Source organism: Geotrypetes seraphini, chromosome 3, assembly GCF_902459505.1.
Source record: "Geotrypetes seraphini chromosome 3, aGeoSer1.1, whole genome shotgun sequence".
Classification (NCBI taxonomy): domain Eukaryota; kingdom Metazoa; phylum Chordata; class Amphibia; order Gymnophiona; family Dermophiidae; genus Geotrypetes; species Geotrypetes seraphini.
This window is the reverse complement of record NC_047086.1, coordinates 320,617,994-320,642,238: the sequence shown is the minus strand read 5'-3', so window position 1 is coordinate 320,642,238 and position 24,245 is coordinate 320,617,994. Positions and strand designations below refer to the sequence as shown.

The 24,245-nt window shown below is 41.1% G+C and overlaps 1 protein-coding gene across 3 annotated transcripts in view; it reads right to left on the bottom strand.

The window, feature by feature from the left end:
- NINL (ninein like) overlaps nucleotides 1–24,245 on the bottom strand; it is a 173,372-nt gene that overhangs the window by 60,940 nt on the left and 88,187 nt on the right. For all 3 annotated transcript variants that reach the window (XM_033938656.1, XM_033938658.1, XM_033938657.1), the window contains exons 4-8: nucleotides 21,080–21,255; nucleotides 12,638–12,704; nucleotides 7,554–7,738; nucleotides 5,027–5,167; nucleotides 1,542–1,709 (exon numbers count right to left, since the gene is read on the bottom strand). In XM_033938656.1, the coding sequence (XP_033794547.1) occupies nucleotides 1,542–1,709; nucleotides 5,027–5,167; nucleotides 7,554–7,738; nucleotides 12,638–12,704; nucleotides 21,080–21,255 (737 nt within the window). The remainder of the gene's footprint in view (nucleotides 1–1,541; nucleotides 1,710–5,026; nucleotides 5,168–7,553; nucleotides 7,739–12,637; nucleotides 12,705–21,079; nucleotides 21,256–24,245) is intronic.

The following is a 24,245-nucleotide window of genomic DNA, read 5'->3' as shown; positions in this document are numbered from 1 at the left end:
AAATGGATACTTTGTTCTTGACCTCCCTTCCTCATGTGTTTACAGTAATTATCTTTCTTTCCTATAGATGTTTTAAGTTCTTTAACCTAGTATTCCTCTTTGGCTTTCCTCTGCAATTCCCATTTTTTATGTATTTGTTTTAAATAAACTAACCTAGATTTTTTTTTTTTAAATTAGCAATATATTAACTAAATGTGAAACACAATGGGAGAAGTGACTAGCCAGGGTCACAAGGAGAATTATTGATACAAGAAGGGCTCTAACCACTTCCTTCTAGACAGCCTTAACTGCACAGTGATGCACTGTATATCTAAGAAAAAAGTAATTCCAAAGCTAAAGCGTGTATCCCAAAATGAGATTTTGTCATGAGTAAAAAAAAATTAGTCATTTTGTGGAATACCAGTCTCTACTTTCAGTCTGAAGCAGCAATTGCAGGCCACATTTGGAAATTACAGAATGTCACTGTGAGAACAGGACGGCGGCCAGACATTCCCTACCTGCCTCTCCTACCAGTCATCCTCCACCATCCTGTTCTTTGCCCAGATGACTCCCTCCCTCACCTTCCTCAGAGGCTTGCTCTCAGTGCTGTCTCTACAACAGTTGTTCTTCTGACACTATGCAGCTTTCAGTAAATTTGACCCATGTGATGTCCAAATTCCCATCCTGTACTCCTAGTCATAACATAACATATAACATAACTTTATTCTTCTATACCGCCAACAAACGACTTCTAGACGGCTTACACGGAAGAGAAACTGGACAATCAGCGAAGTACAAAGTATTGAGAATAAAAGTACAACGTGTTATCCAAAATATAGACAGTATAAAATTGTTAAAAATAAAACTTCAGTTAAGAAATGAATTTATCAAATAGTACAGTCTTAATCCCTTTTCGAAATGCGCTGTAAGATTGCATGGTTCCGCTAATATAATTGCCCAGCCATGAGAATAGTGTGAGAGTTTAGGCACTGGTTCTGACTCACTGAGCGCCATTCAGGTGAAGGAAGAAAACAGAACAGATATCCCAGAGGCAGCACCCGCCACAACTTCTGGAGAAAGTAGGGAGAGTATTACGTTGAAGAATACTAGTTTAGATGCACTGTTTGAAGCTTCTTTAAAGAATAAGAATCGTCTCTATCATAACGGAAGCTTTTTTTTTGCTCCAGTTCCAATCTCCTAACATCATTCCCTGATCTTTTTAATACATACCTATGGGCCGCTTTTACAAAGCTGTGGTAGCAATTCCCGTGCAATCAATGCAACGCTGCCCATTCAATTCCAATGGGCTGTGTCACATTTGCCGCACTGGGAGTCGCTATCACAGTTTTGTTAAAGGAGCCCTATATGTCCTATCAGCTGTTCTATGAGCTTTCCCATCTATATAGCCCTCTATCAAGTAACTAATTCATTCATCTTGCAAAAGCAACTGGAAGCAACAGGAGTCTTCTATTCAAATCTTGATTCTGCTTTCTTGCAAAAGGCTGGAAGGGTTAATATTAAAGAGCTGAATTGCTTAAGAAATAGGATAATGCTTTCCAAACCTTCAAAATGTCTTTGCTATCTTCAACTCCTTCTTCTTCCCATAAGGTTATTATTTTTTCAGGGTGCACAAAGCCAGTGCCATCATCAATGCTAGAGAAGATGTGCCACCCGCCAGAGCTAGACATTAACGATGGAGTGGTCGTTCTACGCCCAGATTCATCAAACGCCTGCAAAACAAGGCATCAGTAAATCGTGAACTCAACCATTACTCTTCAGCTTTGAACGCAATGAGAAAGATTAAGGGGGTCCTTTTATCAAGGCGGGTGAACTAATTTAGTGCGTGCTAAATGCTAAGGCATCCATTGAATTTTATGGGCGCCTTAGCATTTAGTGCGCGCTAAATCGATTAGTGCACCTTAATAAAAGGACCCCTAAGTATGCAGATACAGTTACATCGTATGATCCAGATACAAAGGGTCATCTGATTCATCTTTATAGTTACTTCATACTATCCAACAGTCATAGTAAAGTGGTACTATAATAAAACCAGTGCCAATATTAACATGGACTTAATTATCTGTCTTTCCAAATCCAAGCAATTTAAATTGAAAACTCTGTCCGCAAGTACAAATTTTTGTACCTAAAGCCATGAAGGGTAAAATGACTTACTCAAGATTACAAGGAACTTCAGTATGTACAGATCTACATAGATGGCAGAGACCTCTGGTGGCTCTACTAAAGTTTTGTTGTTGTTTTTTTCAAATATCTTTATTAATCAAAAGTCAAACATTGTTATCTATAGGGACACTGGATCATCTACTGTCTATTGTCCCTTGATACTTAAATTTTAGAGATCTATAGGGGGTCAAATCACTATGATATTGGAAGCCCCATTATCTTTGTCAAATGATGTAGTGTTGTTTGGAACATTATTAATGTCCAAGAGCCCAATAACTATAAATAAGAATAGACTACTGCTCATCATGACAGGAGTGGCCATACAGCTGATTACAAAAAACTAGAAAAACTGGGATAGGTTAAACAATACCTTTTGGTGGGAATCCTTATGCCAGTTTGAACTTATGAATTCTTTACAATTGAGACGCTATATTAAATTCAAAGAAACTTAGGATCCATTAACAAAATTTTGTTTGACTTGATCATTAGTATTACCCTTTGTTCTCTGTAGGAGCATTTTTACATATCCAGGAGGGGTAGGTGGGAGGGTATGTGGGAGAGATATGTACTTATTATATCATTTGATTGTTCTGAGTGCTGTTTATTGTGTTGTTTGATAATCTGTTGCACTTTATGTTGGCTATTAAAATGAATAAAGAATTTTTTTTAAAAAAAAAAAGAAAGCTCTGTCCCCAAGTACAAATTTTTGTACCTAAAGCCATGAAGGGTAAAATGACTTACTCAAGATCACAAGGAACTTCAGTATGTACAGATCTACATAGATGGCAGAGACCTCTAGTGGCTCTACTAAAGTTGTTGTTTGTTTGTTTTTTTTTTTTTCAAATATCTTTATTAATCAAAAGTCAAACATGCATATAAAAAAAGAAACAGATTACAACCTAAAAAGACAACATGAGGGGTATCCAGCAGTTCAAACAACGTGAATAATTCCAAGTATTTTACTGAGATTTTAAAACTCCTTTGTAGTTTCTAAAACAGGGGCGGGGTTTCTTGAACAGTAAGGTAATGGTAGGAGACTTCTCTAGGAGGGGAACTGGGATTAGTATAAATACCAAGCAAAAAGGGTTTTGCCTGTCTTTGTACCATTAAAAGCCACATTTGGGGTAGTTTGAACTAGCACCCTAGAAGGAAAGGGAGTCTGCGATTGGATAAGCCAGTGCACCATTGCTAGGAGAGGAATGAAGAAGATAGAAAGTAAGCATCCCTGATTGGAAGAAGTGACGTTGGAGATGAAGGCTTAACCAGATTGCTCCAGAGAGGCTGACAAGCTAAAGAGACAAATTTTGGTGATATTTTCATTACAATATAATTATATATCTCAGAACTGAAAGCGATTCCTGAGCCATCACTGAAGAAAATGCTTGAGCACAGAAAGAATGACATGGTGACAGAATTCATCACCATTCCCGTCCCTGCAGATAACCATAGGAAACCATCCCATGTCATTCTTTAGTGTCCATCTCGACCTTATACACCAGCATTCTTTAATGCAAGGCTTGAGGGTCAGTGATTGTGCCCACTCATACTCTGATTCTTCCCTCTCTCCTTAAAGAATGATATGGGGATGGTTTCCCTCGGTTATATGTGGGAACAGACCCATGTTGCAATGGCGAAAGACCAGGGCTTTGAGGAGAGAAAAGCAGACCTGAATATGGAAGGCTCAGAGAGAGTCAGAGTGGGAGAGTAACCCCAGTGAAGAATATAGGGAAGAGGTGTTTACAGATGGGAAGAGGGAATGGCGATCAGAGTTCAAGTAGAGTGCATTGTTGGTCAAACAAGAGTTAAAGGACATGATGGAACTCAGTGGTCGAATGAAAATGTTGGAGTGCAGAAAAAAATATAAAAAAACTTGCAGAGGCAAACAAAGGAAGACTAACAGGTTATTACAGCCTGGAATGATAAAGTGGAAGAGCTAGAGAACTGGGCATGTTATAATAATATAAGGTTATGGTGCTTTTTATTTCTGTTATCTTGTACATACATACCTATTAAATACTGGGGTACCTAATAAAGTGACTTTTTTAATATCTTGAAGTCAATTTAATCTCTGCTGTGTTTTTTTTGGTAACTTTCTGTGTATAACTCTCTCCTGTTACAAAAGTAAACTCATGATTCCGCAGGGAATCCTTTACAGTGCATGTGCCCCAGTGTAAGCCCTGGGAAGGAAGGAGAGACCCTACAAATTAATTAAATACCTGATTCAGAGGTGACTTTCAACCCCGAATACTAGTAGAGCATGGAACATGCACCGAGAACCTCTGAGGGACAGGACTAGGCTGTAGAATGGAGGAGTTGGTGTGGATGGCCTTAGGGTCCTTATCTGCCATCATTATCTCTGAATCTCGCTATCCTCGACAACTACTGCAAAATGATATTGTATCCCGAAGCCAAGACTGTGTAACCTTTCCAATTTCTTGTACCATTTTATTCCCTACAACAGCATTTTTTGATCTGATTTACAGTTATTGGATTGAAAGTTCTCAAATACTTTTGGAATCATCCAATGCTTGTTTTTCAGTATGAATAGCAATGCCTCTCATGATATTCCTGAAAGCGAAGAGGTTAGTCAAAACCCTTCCATTAAACTAGCCTACTGTCTTTGTTAAAAAAAAAAAGGCCACTATTGCAGAATTTGAAAAAAGAGTAACTCAATTTTCAATTGTAATATTCAGGATAAGTTTAAATGAAAATAAAAATACCAGAATAGCAAGCTGTAAAAACAAAGTAAAGATATTCTTTAAGTCTAAATTAAAATGAGAAGCTGACAATCTTAATTCCTGTAGAAAATTGCTAACATCATCCAGATATTCTAGGTAAGAAACACTTGGGATTTTTGGAGACTCACCCATTGCCTTTTCTGTTTGAGCGGAGTAGAAGAGATAGGCGAAGACAGAGGACCATGGAAGAACAACCCACGCTGGAACTCTTTAAAACTTACTTTGCCATCTTCATCTTGATCAAGGGTTTTAAATAATTCTTCAAGTTCCTAAAACACATTGGTTCTTGTAATTAACAATATCCTTGCAGGTGGACCGCATCAAAGACTAGATTCAGCAAATGACGCTGTAAAAACAGTGCTAAAAAAAAAACTGCGCAGAGCTCTATTCAATAAATGGCACTCCAAGTTACTCACTGTTTAGAGAATGGTGCTTAGAGCCAATTTTTGCACCAAGAGGTGAGTATGTAAAAAAGAACGCAGTTAAACACTAACCTGTTATTCCATTGCTGCAAACTTAATCACAAGCATTTGAAATGCTTGTGATTATGTTTTCAAATGTTTGTGATTTTCAAAGCATATAAAGGCACAGAAAAAATTTGAAATAACCAAATAAATATTTCTTTAGTCACCAGTCCTTAATTCATGTTATTATACTCTTACACCGAAGTTCCTCAGAACGCCACACCAAAGCTTAAAGATGTTACAGCTCAGTGGTCTCAAACTCGCGGCCCGGCGGCCACATGCAGCCCACCAGGTACTATTTTGAGGCCCTCGGTATGTTTTACATAATCACAAAAGTAAAATAAAACAGTTTCTTGATCATATGTCTCTTTAGCTATAAATTACAATATTATTATTAAGACTTAGCCAAAAGGAAAGATTTATAAACTATAAAGAGTTTTTTACCTCATGCAAAATTGTCATTTCTTTAATAAGATTTTAAGGGCTCCTTTTATCAAGCTGTGGTAGGCGGTTAACGAGCGGAATACCGCACATTCAACCGCCTGCCGCGCTAGTCGCTAAAGCCTCCATTGACGAGGCGTTAGTTTTTTGGTGTGCCGCAGGAGTTAGCACGTGATGAACTATACTATATATCGTTTGTAACTTTTCTTGTGCTTATTTAAATTTAAAGTGCCAGTGCTTACACCTAAAAGATTAATAATAATTTAAATAACTTGTTTAAAGTGAGACTTAGGGCTCCTTTTACTAAGCCGCATTAGCGTTTTTAGCGCACACAGCATTTTAGCGCGCGCTAAACCCACGCTGGCGATAAGATCTAGTGTGGGCGGCAATTTAGCGAGCGCTATTCCGCGCGTTAAAGCCCTAACGCGGCTTAGTAAAAGGTGCCCTTAGCTTGAAAAAATTATTGCCTCATTCCCCTCCGACGCGTTTCATTCTTCCTCAGGGTCGGGGATGATAAACATGCAAAAATGTTCAAGCGTTTAGCATTTAGCTTGCTCCATAGAAAGATTCTGCCGAGGCTTATAACATTCCCGACCCTGAGGAAGAATGAAACGCGTCGGAGGGGAATGAGGCAATAATGTTTTCAAACTAAGTCTCACTTTAACAGACTGCTTTAAACACTCACAGTGGTTTCAGTTGCAAAATATCTCAGTCCTCAATTATTTTAAACCTCGACAGCGAGTTGTCACTCTATGGAAGTTTTTTAGCCAATGATGTGGAGCTCTGCCAATAAAACCTGAGGCTTTTTCTTCCATTTGAGCAGGCTCTCAGCTACCTTTAAGTGGAGTTTTTTTGCACTACTTTATTTATATTTCCCCACTTTACCTTTTGCAATATTGTAGTTATCCTTGATATTTGGACACACAGCAGTGTAAAATGTCCAAATTCTGCCTTTGAAAATCACAATTTGTACATTTTCAGCAGGTGAACTTTTTTTGGCCATTTTGAAACATCCACCTGCTTGGAAAATGAATGCCACAGTACTCATAAAACCCATACATAAATTGTACTAAAAACACACAAGCATAATACATTAAAACCATCCAGTAAACATACGGTATCAATGACAATAAAATTTCAAAATTCTTACAATATCAATAAATTTGCAAAACAGAAATATAAAACATTACTAAAGTGCCTGAGTGCATAGCCAGGTCTTAACACCTTTCAAAAATGATAGATAACATGCTTCAGAATGTATGGCTGATTCAAGGACTGTTCAAAAGTTAAAGTTGGACTTTCCTTCAAAGAAAAATATCAAATCTAAAAAACAATGGAGAAATAATTTCTTGGGTGCTAGAATTTGGAATAATCTCCTATCACAAATCAAATTGTTACCATGGATTCTTAAAGTTATAAAAATGTATCTTTATCCAGAAAATAATAGGGATGAGAAACATATTTTATTATTTAATATATTTGAATTTTGTTGGTACTGAACTGTACTCAATTATGTAATATTTTTTCTGATTTACCCCCTCTTCTACATAGCAGCTTCCACACAGTAACGGCCCCGAAGCCCTTTAAATCTCTATGGGCTTCGGGGCCGTTACCGCGCGGCTTTGTAGAAAAGGGGGTTAGTGTTTTTTCTTATTGTAATACACCTAATAGTTTTTCTGAAATAGGGAGAATATAAGCTGTATATAGTATAGTGATTTTTATTGTGCCATGTAGGTTAAGTTCACCTCACCTCATTGTTGAGATCCTGAAGCCCAATATTCTTGCAGACTGCCACAAGATCCTGCTTGTTGAGGTATCCATTCTTGCCTATTCCTAACTCTTCCCAAATGTCCCGCACTTGGTTTTCAATCACCTGAGGGCTAGAAGCCGCCCTTGGACTGTCAAAAATTTCACCGTTCCATGTTCTCATTTGTCCTACATAGGTAAAGAAATTCCCATCAAAAGCATCCAACTGCCACCATCTAAAACTACCACAGTTTGCAAATAGGTTTATCAGGTCTATTTCCAAAAATACCATCAGTGCAATTAGAAGATGAGAGCATTTCTAAAAATGAAGATTAACATTAGATATTATCCGACTAATATTCAAACTGCGGGAGGCAAGCTGGCTAACAGAGAATGACACAGGGACAAATTATTCCCCATCCCTGCAGGAACTCATTTTCCTGTCCCTGCACCATTTCTGCAAGCTCTGTCCTCATCTGTGCAAGCCTCAAACACTTTAAAACCATAAGTGTTCGAGGCTTGTGCGGTTAAGGCAGATCTTACAGCAATGGAGCAGGGACAGGGACAGAGACAGCGGCAAATCTCGCAGGGACAGGACAGAGAAATTGAGTTTGTATGAGGAAAAATTTTCCCCGTGACATTCTCTACTGGCTAACTCCCGCAGTCGGTACTGATCACAGATCTTCAATGTCGGATTGTTACCAATGACTGGCATTGAATATCTGGGGATTTTTTGGCAGGCCAGTTAAGTTATAGTGGCCAAAGAAGAGACTGCTATTTGTGAGATCCAATTTGGCTGCTAAACTTGGCCGGTCAGCACTGACAATCGCCAATTATCATGAGATATAGCTGGTTAAATTTTAGCTATCCACAAATATTCAGTGGAGATAACCGGTTATCTTGTGCTGAATATCTGGATTTAACTGGCTAAGCACTATTTAGCTGGCCAGCACCATTTCTGGCTGGTTAAATAGTGCTGAGTATCGGCTGGCATGAAATCTTACAGCTTTTGAGCTGTTCCACTTATGATGTTGGCGTTCACCTTTAACAAAGTGCATCTTTTTATAACAGACTACACTGCATAGGATTTCAATACAATGCATTCTGGGTAAGAGGCCTGTTATGAAATGTTGAAGGATCTGGGGTTTGTGTTTTTTATCGGATCAGGAAAAGCCTTTTTATAAAATCTGCATTTCAAACTTTTTAATCCAAGTACAACTTGAGATGAAAAAAATGTATAAATTCAGATGTAATCAAAGGAAATTTTACAAACATTAGCAAACAATAAAGAAAACTTAACATATAATTGGGTCGATAGTCAGCAGTGCACTTAAAGCCTGCTGCCGGTGCTGACCCTGGATATTCAATAACAGGCTGTAGCCAGCGCCCAGCATTGAATATCCAGGATTTTTAAAAGGAGGCCAGCCAATAACCGGTTAGCTAACCAGACATCAGCTAGTGCATTAAGACCCCCTTTTATCAAGCCAAATTTAATTGCTGGCCATTGTGGTAAAAGCTCCTATCAGCTTCATAGCTTTTACCGCAGTGGCTGGTGATAAAAAAAATCCTAACACAGCTTGAAAAAAGGGGGCCTAAGATAGGATTTTTTATGTGGTCTTATTGCCCAGTCAGTGCTGAATATTGGGGCATAACTTGGATCTGCCCTCAAAACACCCCCAAAATGCTCCCAAGTTAGCCAGCTTAAAGATACATGCTAACCCCAAATGTTCAGCAGAGATAACTGGTTATCTCCAGCTGGATATTCTGGGATAGCCAGCAATCTATGATTTAACCAGTCAGCGGCCATCATCAATTGTTAAATTGTTTTGAATATCGTGGGGGAAGGGGGGAGGAGGACCATAATATGGAGAAAAAAATAAATAAGGACCATAATATGGAGAAAAAAAATAAATGATAAATATTTTTTTAATTGCACATGAGCTTTTGGAAGTCTTATGGACCCATAGAGCCCTAAAAAGAATATATCCAATAACCTATATATAAAAAATGATCTTGTTGGGCCAATTAAGAGACTACAAGGTTCTAGTTCTCTAACATAAGAAAATGTCGAGGGATGTCTAAAAATGGCCTCCTTTTGTCTTTGGGCAGCTTTGAGGGGAAATTTGTAAATTACTGCTTACTGAATTCATAGTTTGTGGTACAGATGTAACTACACAAAAGGCTAGAAGCCCTATGGTGATTTTCTATGTCTGCTTGTTAAACAGTATTATACAGTAAGTAGTACTCATTTTCAACCAGATGTAAATGTCCCAGAAATGTTTAATTGAGGGGAAAAATGGGAAAATGATAAATACTATTTCAACCAATAAAAGAGAAAGAATCCAGAGCACAGCAATATGAAACATCAAAGAACAGCACAAGACGCCTCAAGAAATGGAATGGAATATACTTTATTAATATATCCGACAAGGGCCAAGTTTTGGCAAAATTGCCTGCATCAGGGGTCACATATATATGTTTCAAACTTATCTAATGTATTAAAATTAACAATATTCTGGTTGAATAGTATGTAGAACACTTAGCAGAATGTGTCAGCATTAGAGTACAGCTCAAATCCCTGTAAAAATACTTGTATTTCAACAGTAGTATTAAATATTTTGCCTGAGGTAATTATGAAAATACTGTATCCATCAGTGGTGAGGGATGTTGGCAATGGAGGTTTTATCTGTTCTAGACTTTTTTGCTATGTTGGGTTTGTACGATATTATAATTTTATTGTAATTCACTGTGAAGGTTCTATGAAAAGGTATAGAAATCAAGTTTAACAAAATAAATACATTTAGGGGCATAATCAAAACATACGTCTAAGTCCGATTTGGGCAAATGGCTCTAGATGCCCAAAGTTGGAGATTAATGATTAGCCACCCAAACACTAATCGGCCAGAAGTTGTTCCTGGCTCGTTAAATAGCACTGAATATCAGGCAACATATGTTCAAGATGGAGTCTAAATAAAGCTATTTCTGTGAGGTAAACAAATTATACAAGATAAATTGCTTTGATAAATTGAAGTTTCACAGAAACTTTAATTTCTTATCAAAATTTCAAAATGGTACCAGAAAAGGAGCAACAGGTCCTCTGTTTCACTATCCCTGCCAAAACAAATATATCTTAAGAACATTCAAAACTACTTATTTATATATTTATTCAATTTTTTATACTGTTCTCCCTTGGGAGCTCAGAATGGTTTACATGAATTTATTCAGGTACTGTACTACTATTCTGAAACTGTAATACTGATTGTAAGAAACCAGGGATATAGTGAGTGTTTTGATATTATAGAACACGCAACACAATTTAAGCGGTCAGAAATGGCTCATGACTGGTTAAATTGCCTATTTGGGGATAACAGCTAATTTCTAGTGATACTAAACCAGTTAGGGGGAAATTCTAATAACTAGCGTCTAAACTTAGGCAGCTGTAGGCCTATGTTATTTGAAATTGAAAAACGCCGTCAGAAATGGCAAAAAAGGGCAGTGTTGAAACGACATTCGATGCCTACATAAAAAGCAGCTGGAATCATGGCTAAGTAGCTGCTTTACACCGCAGAACACCAAAGTAGGCATGGCCAACACTGGAAGTGGCATTAGACAGGCTAAAGTGGCTACCTGGCTGTGTTTCACGCCAAGATAGGCGGCTGAAGTGTAGACCTGGAAAACCCTGGCCTACATTTCACCTGCCTATGTTTGCTGCTAGACCACAGCAGCCATAAGGTGATCTCGGCAGGGAAATTTATCCTCATTCAGCTGAGCCAGCAGGGCTCTCCAAAGCTACAGCCTCAGGAGTCCTGCTGGCTCAGCTGATCGGGGAGTGGGGGTGGGGGGGGAATTCCCCTGCTGCAATCAGCTGAGCCAGCTACAGCGGGCAGAGGACCCCCCAGTCGACAGGAGGGATACCTATTCCCTCCTGCCTGATGCCCAAAACACTCTCCCAACCATGATAGGCAGGAGGGATGCCCAATCCCTTCTGCTGTCTGACACCTGAACCTCTGACCCTCCAATCATGATCAGCAGGAGGGATGCCCATTCCCTCCTGCTGCCAGCCCCCTAAACCCCTGACACCTCCGAACCTCCTACTTTGACACCCCCAAACCCCAACACCCCACCCCGGCACTCCTAAGCCTCTTGAACCCCCCCCCCATACCTTTCGTAGTCAGGCTGGCCGGAGGGATGCCTACTCCCTCCAGCCAGTATGCTTGCCTCTTCTAAATGGTGGGCTTCCCCTTCCCAGTGCATCCTGGGATGCATCAGGGAGGGGTCTTAGGTTACTGGGCCAATCAGGGCCTTAGGCCCCCTTCCCGATGCATCCTGGGATATACTGGGAAGGGCCTAAGATTCCTAGTGACTCTGGGATTAGGGTGGGTTGTGTCATGGGGGTGCTGTTTTGTGGGAGAATGGCTAGACCACTAGGGGAGGCAATGCAGGTATCTGGGGCAAGATGGTTAGATTGGGGGGAGAAAGAGGATGCCGGTAGACGCCTACTCCTCTCAACCATCTCTTCTAAGCTGCCCCAGACACTGGCATACATTTTCTGCAGTAATCACACAGCTAAAGGTTTTTTTGGGGGGGTTTTGCATGCCACAGGATAGCAAGTTGACTGCCTTTACATGCATTTAAATTCAAGTGCTGTAAGGGTTTCCATGCTGAAACCCTTTCTGCATTGCTACCTTCGGTAAAACCAAACTAAACCTGCAGGAAGCTTTCTGCATCGGCCCCTTTATGCGGTAACTCACAACCAGTTAGGTGCTGAATTTTGCACTTAACCAGCTATGCATTGGCTGTCTCTTGAAACCTGGAAATTCAATGTTGGTGCTCAGACATGGCTCGGTATTGAACTTCCAGGTTTAATGCCAGCAGCAGTCAGCAAAACGCTGATCTCTTCTTGGCTAAATATCGGGCCCTTAATATTTAAGAACAAATTATTTTAAAGACATATGCATCAAACTTCTCTTTTTCTAAATGTATTTATTCTTTCCTAACATTTCAGTTTACTGTATATTCCTACTTCAATGCAAAAATGGAATAACAAACATAAAAATAGAAAGTAATGTTATATAGACATTTTTTTACCTTGTGCCTCAAAAATTTCATTCAAAGTTTCTTTAGCACTCTCAGCTTCTTCATCAGACTTAAGACTCTGCAACAACAATACATTTTCTTTAAAACTGATAGTATTTAGAAAGTTCAACAGGAAAAGCTAAAATCTTCTTGGAGTTTAGACATGCACATCAACCCTTCTGAAGCCCTTGTGCACATCCATCTAAACTAAGAAAGCCAAGTGATTCCTTTTCCTACCTCTTTCCTAGCTGTGTTTAAAGAATCGAGAGTCAATTAAGGATGACACAAATTTAAGAAGGAAAGTTGAGGCATTAGAGAACTTCTCAAGAAATAATAACCTTAGATTGATTAATTTCCCTAGGGCTACAATGGTTGCACCTAGGGAAATGCTGAAACGCTGTTAGAAGTTCTAGAAGTTCTGAGGAATCAGTACCCCCATTTACACAGGTTTATTATCTTCCAAATAAGGCACAAGACCGACAAAATATATCTAACCTGCTGGAAATCTATCATAATAAAACCCTTAGCACGCATGCACACTTTAATCTCTGTGCCTCCGTGCTACTGTGCCGCGCATGCGCAGTACAATAATTCGCCGCCGATTACCTGTGCCCGCCTCAGCGGATTTCCTGCCTTCTGCTCTGATCTCCGAAGCCGGCTGACTTCCTGCCTTTTGCCTACACTGCCAGGACGCCTCTTCTTCTTACCCCCGTACCAGCAGTGGCAGCAGTCCTGGTTTCATCAAGCAACTGCGGGGCCTTTGCTAAGCCAGCCCACTTCGATATTGCGAGGCGGGCCGACCTAGCAAAAGCCCCAAGGCTGCCTGGGCTAGCGGTTTCTGAACAGGGGGAGCAGGGAAGGAAGAAGGGGTACTACTGGACAGGGGGGAGGTAAAAGGAATGGAGAAGGGCTAATGCTGGACAGGGGGGAGCAGGAAGCAAAGAAAGAAAGAAAGGCCTCAGCAACCCATTGTGCTAAAAGTTTACACATCTATTCTAGCACCCGTTAATGTAATGGGCTTAAACACTAGTGTCTGATAAAGATCTAGTGACCCCAGCTACATTGCTTCTGACAGTAGCTCTTGCACCAGATAAAAACTGGTTGTTAAGACTTTTCTTTAGACATAAGCAAAAGGAATTTCTTGGATTCAGGATTCAGATGTTTCCAGATTTGGCAAAAGAAACCGGATGTAACTTCCTTGGGAGCAATTTTCTACCTATGTCATCCATGCAAATGTATAATACATTATCAAAAGCAAAAGTTTGTCTTTTTTGAACCCTTCCAAATGTCAACGTTCCTGTCTACGTCACGCTTGAAAAAAGATGAGATCTGAGTTCAAGTTGAAGGAAAGTTGCCCTATCTCAGTCAACTAGCTAGTTAAGTCTATAATTTTCTTTAATAAATCGCTTTATTATCCGTATTGGATCCTATTGAGGACTTGAGTTGAAATTTAAGCTAATATTGATTTTTGTTGTAATTAATTTAAATAATTTTCTTCTTCCATTTGCTTTGCTTTAATTTCCTTTCTGTACAAATTTATACTTGATCCATAATGAAAATTTATAAATAAAGAATTTAAAAAAAAACCAGAATAGAGAGTCAATTTTCAGCAGCAGCGGTTCTATACCGGTAATTGGCGCCTTAAAATTAGACGTTAAATAGTGTGGCACTTAGGCATGATTCTATAAAAGTTAAGTGCGCTTTATAGAATCATGCCTAGCTAGGGTTACCAGATGTCCAGGAAAACCTGGGCATGTCATAGAAATATAGAAACATGATGGTAGGTAAAGGCCAAATGGCCCATCCAGTCTGCCCTTCTGCAGTAACCATTATCACTTCCTCTCTCTAAGAGATCCCACGTGTCTATCCCATGCCTTCTTGAATTCAGACACATTCTCTGTCTCCACCACCTCTTCCAGGAGAATGTTCCATGCATCTACCACCCTTTCTGTAAAAAGGTATTTCCTTAGATTGCTCCTGAGCCTTTTACCTCTTAACTCCAGAGCTTGCTTTCAAATGAAAGAGACTCGTCTCATGCACATTTATGCCACGTAGGCAGTGGCATACCTACCATCATTTTTTTACCCCCCCCCCCCCAATATGTATGAAAACATTATTTTTAGTAACAATCCACACGTCACACATGAGTACATAGGAAAATGCAGCATCTTACATACTGCAGTGAGCAGTACAACATCAATACACCCATTGTAAAACTAAACAAGCCAGACTAGTACAGATCAATCCTGCAGTTAATCCTAACAGAAAACCATGTCTTTCGAACACAGAACACAGAAAACACCTTCGCCTAGTATGGAATATGTAATTACAAACTAACCCCTCCCCCTTTTACAAAACTATAGTGTGGTTTTTAGCCACGGTGATAACAGCTCAGATGTTCATGGAATTCTAAGCATCAGAGTTTTACCACCACGGCCAACACTACAGTTTTGTAAAAGGGGAGATAAAACAGAAATACATAGACAAAGGTTAAATTGAACCACCAAGAAGCTGGACTCTGCATACAATGCAACACCATAGAAACAGCGATGCATGTCCCTTAAAACAAACAAAAAAATAAATAGAATTTTTTTCTACCTTGTCTTCTCTGGTCTCTGCTTTCCTCATCTTCTTGTCACTCTCTTCCTTTCATCCACCATCTACCCTCTCTCTGCCCCTTCTATAGGGCATCTTCTCTCCTTCTATTCCCCTTCCAGAAACTTTATGCCTCCCCCTTCCATCTCTCCCTTCATCCTCATTGATCTGGCATCCATCTCCTTCCCTCCCCCCCCAAGCCCTGGCATCTCTCCCTCCCCCTACATGGTCTGGTATCTCCTTTCCTTTCCCTCTTTCCCATGGACTTGGCATCTCTGGCTCCTCTCCCTTATCTTCCTTCTCCCTCATTCCCTCTGTCTCCCAAATTAGGTGCTACAGAAGCAGCATTTCTCTCTCCCCCTTCCCTGTGCAGCAGCAGCATCATTTCTCCCCACCACTTCCCTGTGCAGCAGCAGCATTTCTCTCCCCCCTCCCTGTGTAGCAGCAGCATTTCTCTCCCCCCTTTACTGTGCGGCAGTAGCTTTTCTCTCTCCCTTCCCTGTACAGCAGCAACATTTCTCCCCATCACTTCCCTGTACAGCAGCAGCATTTCTCTCCCCCTTCCCTGTGTAGCAGCAGCATTTCTCTCCCCCTTCCCTGTGCAGCAGCAGCATTTCTCTCCCCCCTCCCTTCCCTGTGCAGCAGCAACATTTCTCTTCCCTGTTCTGTGCAGCAACGTTTCTGGCCGGTTCCTTGCTGCAGCCGGTTTTCCATGCAAAGCCGTGGGCGTCGCCACCTTGCGCAATCCGCAGCTGCGTCAGAAGCCTCTTTAATGTCGTGACGTCAGAGAGAACGCTTCCGATGCAGCTGCGGATCGTGTGAGGAGCCGAAGGCTGCGTCTTTGAGTGGAAAAACTGCTGCAGGGGAGCCGGCCAGAAACTAAACACCCGCCGGAGGGAACACAAGCTGGGCCGCAAACCCCCCTGATTTGAAGTTTAGTGCCGCTGCTGCTGGTTAAGGAAAGCAGCAGCGGTAGAATAGGGAGGGTGGCCAGCTGTGCAACCCCTTGGAACATGCACCCGGGGTGGACCGTCCCCCCCCCTTGGTACACCACTGCACATAGGTATTTAAACGTCTCTATCATATCTCCCCTCTCCCACCTTTTCTCCAAAGTATACATATTGAGATCTTTAACTCTGTCCCTATACACCTTATGAAGAAGACCACACACCATTTTAGTAACCTTCCTCTGAACCGACTATATCCTTTTTATATCTTTTTGAAGGTGCAGTCTCCAGAATTGTATACAATATTCTTAATGAGGTCTCACTTTTTCCCACTGGCCATACCTCTTCTATGCACCCCAGCATCCTTCTAGCTTTCGCCGTCACTTTTTCAACCTATTTGGCCACCTTAACATATATAATCACACCCAAGTCCCGCTCTTCTGTCATGCACATAAGTTCTTTACCTCCTAAATTGTACCGTTCCTTCAGGTTTTTGCAGCCCAAATGCATGACTTTGCATTTCTTAGCATTAAATTTTAGCTGCCAAATTTCAGACTATTCTTCAAGCTTTGCTAGGTCTTACTTCGTGTTATTCACACCATCCAGGGTGTCTACTCTATTGCAGATTTTGGTATCATCTACAAAGAGGCAAATCTTACCTGACAGCCTTTCAGCAATATCACTTAGGCCCAAGAACAGAACCTTGAAGCAGAAGATCCTTGGAGCAATCTCCATTGACCACTACCCTCTCTCATCTTCCACTCAAACAATTCCTGATCCAGCCCGTCACTTTGGGGCCCAACCCAAGGGCACTCAGTGTGTTTATTAGACGTCTGTGTGGAACACTGTCAAAGGCTTTGCTAAAATCTAAATACATCCACATCTAGTGCACTCCCTCTATCCAATTCTCTGGTCACCCAGTCAAAGAAATTGATCAGATTTGTCTGATGAGACCTACCTCTAATGAATCCATGTTGCCTCCGGTCCTAAAATCCACCGAATTCCAGAAACTTCACCATTCTCTGTTTTTAAAGCATTTCCACAGAAGTCAGACTTACCAGACTTTTGTGGAGAGGGACCTCATCTGCCCTTCTCCAGTACTCTGGTACCATGCCCAACTCTAGAGAAGCATTGAAAAGGTCAGCCAGTGGACCCACCAGAACTTCCCTAAGCTCCTTCAGCATTCTTGGATGTACACTATCAAGCCCCATCACTTTGACTACCTTTAATTTAGCTAGCTCCTCACGAACACAACCCTCTGAAAATCGATCAGGTTCTACTCCATCCCTATTTGCTTTTGTCTTCTGCAGTCCCACTCCTAGCACTTCAGCCTTGAATACAGAACAGAAATATTTGTTAAGCAATTCAGCTTCTACATATTTCTCCCCTTCACCTTTGAGTCTCACAAAAACACTTTTGCACTTCTTTCTATCACTGATATATCTAAAAATGTCTTGTCTCTCCATTTTACCCTGTTAGCTATTTTTGCTTCCATTTGTATCTTTGCTTTCTTGACTACTCGATCAGCCTCTCTTAACTTTTCCAGATATTTTTGCCTGTCTTCATCTTTCTGCACTCTTTTGTAGTTTATAAAAGCTAACCTCTTATTCCTTACCTTCTCAGCTACTACTTTTGAGAACCAAAGCAGTCTTCTTTTCCTCTTACTTTTATTTACTTGCCTCACAAAAAGGTTTGTCACCCTTACAATAACACCTTTCAGCTTTGCCCACTGCATTTCTGCTCCTTCAAGACATTCCCATTCAGACAACAATTCCTTGACGTAATTCACTATCCGAGCATAGTTAGTTTTTTTTTAAAGTCTAGAACCTTTACTTTTGAATGAGCCCTCTTTTTAAGAGGACTGTCCAGGCTTCCGGATGGACATTCCAAAACCTGACATTTGTCCGGGTTTTGGAAAGCCCCGGCTAGCTCCAGTCACATCTGGAGGGCCTCTGAACATGCATGTATGACATTACACACATCTGAACATGCTTCAGGCCCTCCAGACGTGGCTGGAGCTCATCTGGAAAAATAGGGGAGGCTTTGTGAGGGCAGGGCTAGAGGCGGAACTGGGCAAGACTAGGGTAGAATGGGGTGGGGCTGGAGGCAGAATGAGGCAGGGTCATGTGTCCAGGGTTTCCCAGAGAAAAATATGGTAACCCTATGCCTAGCGGCACCTAATATGGAAGGCACACCATATTTATGCCCATGATTTGCCTCCTATCCTGCCTACCTCAAAGTGGTAGATGCCTACCAAGTTAAGCGCCTACCATCAATTACAAGTTGTTAATTGCAAATTATCAGCGCTGATTAACCTTTTAAATAATTAAGGGCTCCTTTTACAAAGACATGTCAGCGGCTGCTGCTGCGGTAATCTCTCTGATGCCCATTGGGATTTAATGGACATCAAAGCATTTGCCGGGGGGGAGGGTAAGTTAGGTACCTAGATCAGCTAGGTGCACCAATCTAGGTGCCTACCTTTAGGCATCATTTACAGAATCTAGGCCTTAGTTTGGTTCAAAATTTGGGCAGACTGGCTCAGCACTATCCATAACATAAAATAACATAACAATCAGTTTATATACCACAGGACCGTAAAGTTCTATGCGGTAAACAAAAGATTACAAAATAAGATATACAATTGAATAGAATGAAATTAAATGACCACATGATTAAAAAGAAACTAAACAAAACAAATTGCTGAAATTATGATGTCCGTGTGTATGCAAACTAATTACTCAAATATGTTTCTAGATGTTTCCTAAATTCCACATAAGAATTGGAAGACATAATCAAATGTTCCAAATCCTTGACCCATAATGCCGCCTGATATGACAAGAGGTGTTGATGGTATTTTTTAAGCTTACAACCTTAAACAGTTTTTGTTGGTCGCAAAGAAAACGAGGTCAACTAGATATTTGGGAGTAAGACCAAACAGAACCTTAAAACAAAAGCAACCAAATTTAAACTTCACACGGGCTTCCATTGGCAACCGATGTCGCTTCTGATAAGACGGTGTTATATGGTCGTATTTCTTTAGCCAAAAATTAACCTGGCTGCTGCATTCTGAACCATCTGTAGTCGCTGCATATTTCTCTGAGATATCCAAGCAGTGCTAGAGCGGTTCAGGGGCAGAATCTGGGTACAGCTGAGGATTACCTGGTTAGCGGCAATATTCATTTCACTAACGGGTAACTAGTTTTATCTGAGTAGTTATTCAGGTTCTGGACTGAAAATTGCTGCTACCCAGAATATTGGCAGAGGCCGCCAAATTCCTAGATTTTAGTGCCAGTATCTAGGTATGGCCCACATCACTGAATATTTGCGCATTAAAAACCCAAAGCATCCAGAGCTTTTAAAAATGACAAGCACCAAGGGCTGAATATTACCCCAAAAACTCATAACTTATTTGGATTGTGGCAGACGAATCTGCAGTCCGCCCTCCCTCTATCCCTTTTCCATATGGATCTTTTCAAGCCAGTTTGAGGGATTTTCAGCTCAAAACTATCCATACAGCCATGAAAATTCATGGATAGGGATATTAGAAATTCATTGGCTGCCTTCTTTAAAATGACAGCCCAGCTGCAAGACTAATCACTGATGACGGAGATCAGAAGCTCCTTATCTCTAAGTCCAAGAGTAATCTGTTGCTAATATAAAATTATTACAGAAGTAATGACAAATTGAAACAAAGTGAGGTCATTCTTATAAGCACAAGAAAGTCTTACTGTCATCTGCGTATTTCTTTTTTTATCTTTATTAAGTTTTTTAAAACTAACAAAAGTGCACGACAATATACATACATATATTAATAATCATAATTAGCACTTATAAACAATCAATAGTAATACAGAAAACATAAAAACCCCTCTCCCATCCAACACATTCATCCAGGAATAAAACCAGACAAAATAAAATGCTCCCCCCCCCTCCCCTATGTATTTCAAAACCGGGGAAGGTGCAAAAAGTATTCTAAATTAAAGGGATAAAATAACCTTTTCCCTGCTCCTCCTCCCCCTCCACACACAAACCTAGCTTATGAGTGAAGTTTATTACTGGTATGAATTATGAGCAGCAGCTTCCAGTGTCTCTTCATGGTCCTGTCTGTAGATGCTGTATTCATTTTAGCAGCTAGTAATGTATCTGATAGTTTATATCAATATGAAATACATGGAAAAAATGCTGCATAAAAATCCCACACAAAAAAACCCCAAAAAGGGAGACCCAATGATCCACAGTAACAACAATCCAAAGATAAAAACAGCAGACTGTGGATGTTCTGAAAGATGATTTTAATTGCTCTTCACAATAAAAATACAAATAAAGTCTGAATTAGTAATACACGTATGATTGTCCGTGTTTCGGCGAGACCGCCTTCCTCAGGGGTCCAGATGATGTGGGGCAGTGGTTCCCAACCCTGTCCTGGAGGACCGCCAGGCCAGTCGGGTTTCAGGATAGTTCTAATGAATATGCATGGAGCAGATTTGCATGCCTGGCACCTCCATTATATGCAGATCTCTCTCACGCATATTCATTAGGGTTATCCTGAAAACCCGACTGGCCTGGGGGTCCTCCAGGACAGGGTTGGAAACCACTGCCCCACATCATCCGGACCCCTGAGGAAGGCGGTCTCGCCGAAACACGGACAATCATACGTGCATTACTAATTCAGACTTTTATTTGTATTTTTATTGTGAAGAGCAATTAAAATCATCTTTCAGAACATCCACAATCACAGTCTGTTGTTTTTAGCATAAGAGTCCCAAGAATAAACCTGAAATGTACCTGACCCATTCATCCTGGCTATTATAAATGGTGTCTTTGGTTAAATAGAGCCTCCAGCCTTATTGAAATGTCCAGTTATACCTAGCCAGTCGATGTTCAGAATAGGTGAGATACGGGGCATGCCTACCTCCATGCTCTCCAGAGATGCCGAGCGTCTCAGCTGACTTTTCCAAGTGCCCTTAACTTGGTGCTCATGTAAAAACTTGGGGCTTTCCATTTCTGCATCTTGAAACTCGGGCCGGGATCGACGGCCATAGCGTTTGGCACCTTTCACAAACTTGGGCTGCACTTCTTCTGGAATCTCTACATGACCCCCCCCCCAAAAAAAAACAAAAAAAAAGAGAAGGTTAAACATTACTGCCTGGATCAGTAATTCTCAAAGTAATCTCATGACATTGTATGTTCAAACAGTTTTTATTGAAAATACAAATCACAGAGCAAAATCAAATGCCAAAAAAACCCAGCTCATCAAGAAGTACATCAAGCTCTGCCATACTACACGAGATAAACTAATATAGAGTAATACAGTAATAGGATGCCCCAACCCTACCCACCCCCTCCCTGCCCAACCAACAGACCATAGTAATACAGGAACAGCCAAGCAAACCATACAGAGAGAAACCCCCAACAGGGGGTAGAAATCCCAGGGCCTTGTGTCTTATGACCCTGGGGCACCTAAACATCCCTAGCCATCCCTCCAAGGATAAGATCCCCACCCACACCCCGCTCAACTACATCTCATGACACTGTAAAAGAACCACAGGAAAGAATGAATGGTACAGTCCTAAAAGGAAGTGGAGCCATAGAAAGACAGGAAGAGAAGTCTAAAAGACTTGTTTGTTCTTTTTCATATGACCTCTGCAGTTTCTTTCTCCTCCTTTAGGCCTTCAGCTCAGTCAGATTCAGTTTCTTTTTGGCTGTGCTGTCATACATGCAGAGTCCTAGCTGGAAAATTAAAGCCTCATTCATTCTTCATAAAGCAATTTACAGCATTGCTCCTGAACCACTGTAACCTTGATCCTGCCAATATACAATATGAGTTAACCAGCTGGAAATGGCTGCCAAGCATTTAAAAAGTTAGCACCTTTGAAAATGCCCAGTTGGTGCTGAAAAATAAGCCAACAATGTTGGTGGTGTTCCAAAGGCATTCCAGGGGCATGACCACTTATGTCCCAACATTTGGAGCTTAAGCAGCCAGGCTTAGCGAGCAAATAAGGCCACATAAAAAGAAGACCTATCTTTGCCTGCTAGGCCATGGCTGGCTAAGTCTGAATATTGCCCTAACTGGCCATACATTACCGGGTGTTGAAAACCCTGGATATTCAATGCTGCTCACCAGAAGTGGCCTGGCACTGAATATTTAGGTTTAATGCCGGCAGCAGGAAGTCAAAGCGGAGCCAGCCGCTGGTTAAATATCGGGTGTAGCTTTCTTAGGTTAGTGCCAGTGGTGGCAGCACTGGGAAATCAGAAATGGGGCAATCTCAAGAGATCTTAAAGGATTATCACCAGTTCAAAGTAGAAAAACTGTTCTAGAAAGAGGAATAAAGCAAATAAGGGGCCTGTGAGGGAGTTTATAGGACACTACCACTCCTCCATCTGGATATTCCCTCACAATGTCAGAGCTACCTTAACATACAGAGCTCCTCCTTAGGGGGACATGACATGGGAAAGAGGAGTCAGAAAGGCAGCTACCAAGCAGTGGCGTAGCGCGGGTGGGAGGCGCCTGGGATGAGGGTGCTTATATCCACCCCCCACCAATTCCCTCCCATCGTGTATGCCCCTTCCCCCATACCTCTTTAACTTCCCCAGTGCAAGCAGCATCTCCAACTTGCTGCCCACACCAGCTTCAGCTCACCCTCTGATGTCATTTCCCTGTCCTCCGAAAAGTAAATGATATCAGAGGGAGAACCAGGCCGGTGAGAGCAGCAGGTTAGAGCTGCTGCTTGCACCAATAAAGAGCTAGAGGTATGGAGGAAGGGACGGCGTGTACACATGCGGCGGGGAAGAGATGGCAAGCAGCAGGGATGTGGAGAAGAGGAGAGGTGCTGGCGCCCCCACCAGGATGGTACCCGAGCCAAATTCAAAATGACTCTGTGCAATGCAGTGAATAAGAACTGCATAATAGTGCTAAAACTACTTATCTTATCTTTGTCTTGTGCAGAGGATCGGCTCACCAACAATGGCCAGCGTTTCACAATTCTATACTGCCTCAGGGTGTAGCCGCTGGTCAATCCTCTTTGTGCGGTGCAGGGAGAGACATTTGTTTGAGCTCCCCGAAGAGGACTGACTGGCGGCTACACCCTGAGGCAGCATAGAATTGTGAAATGCTGGCCATCATTGGTGCGCCGATCTTCTGGGATAAGTAGTTTTTGCACTATTATCCAGTTCTTATTCACTGCATTGCACAGAGTCATTTTGAATTTAGCAAAAAGGAGGTTTTTTTATGCCCATGAGGTTTTCTTGGGGTAGGCCTTAAGCCGCTGTGGTGGCTGGCCTGTGTCACATTTTCTGAGGCTTTTTCCTCCTTTTTTGCATTTAAATTAACTCGTGCAGGCTAAGATGGGTTTGTGTTTTCTGGTCTTGGTGAAGATTTCATCCATTGCACTATTTTTGGTGAAAGTGTTTTGTTGTGCCCATGTTAACTATGGCCAGGTACCACACTTTAACATGGGACTAGCATTAGAAAATGCTGGCTCCACCCCATTGGTCATCATGTAAAATTTGCAGCTATGGCATGGTATATGCCCACGTTAAGCCATGGTAACCACAATTTTTATCATGAATTAGTAGTATAATAGCACTAAGGGCCTCATAGTCCAGCCAAACTTAGGAACCTAAGAGGTCCTTTTACCAAGCTGTGGTAAAAGTCGGTCTTAACACACCCTTACATAGGTTTACACCTCTGTTGAAAGCCTTGCACTGGCTCCTGGTTTATTGGACAATCCAATTCAAATGTGCCAGTATAATATTTAAAATTCTATATGGGATTTTTTTCCCCATTGATCGCTCTCTCATTTAATTCTCAACAGCCTCTGTCCTCCAGGGGAATTCATAAATTTAAACTAGCCTTCCCTTCTATTAAGGGAATTAAAGCTTTAGGTAAATTTTGTCAATCTTTTGCTTTTTCTTTTGCAAAAATTTGGAATGATCTTCCTGCAGAAGTCAGACTCCTTCCTTATCTGATAACTTTTCGGAAAAACCTTAAAAACTTATCTATTTCATAAGTTTCTATCTGACTCTTCAACATAAATAAGAATTATAAATGATGATTCCTTTGCTCTAATAATTTGTTT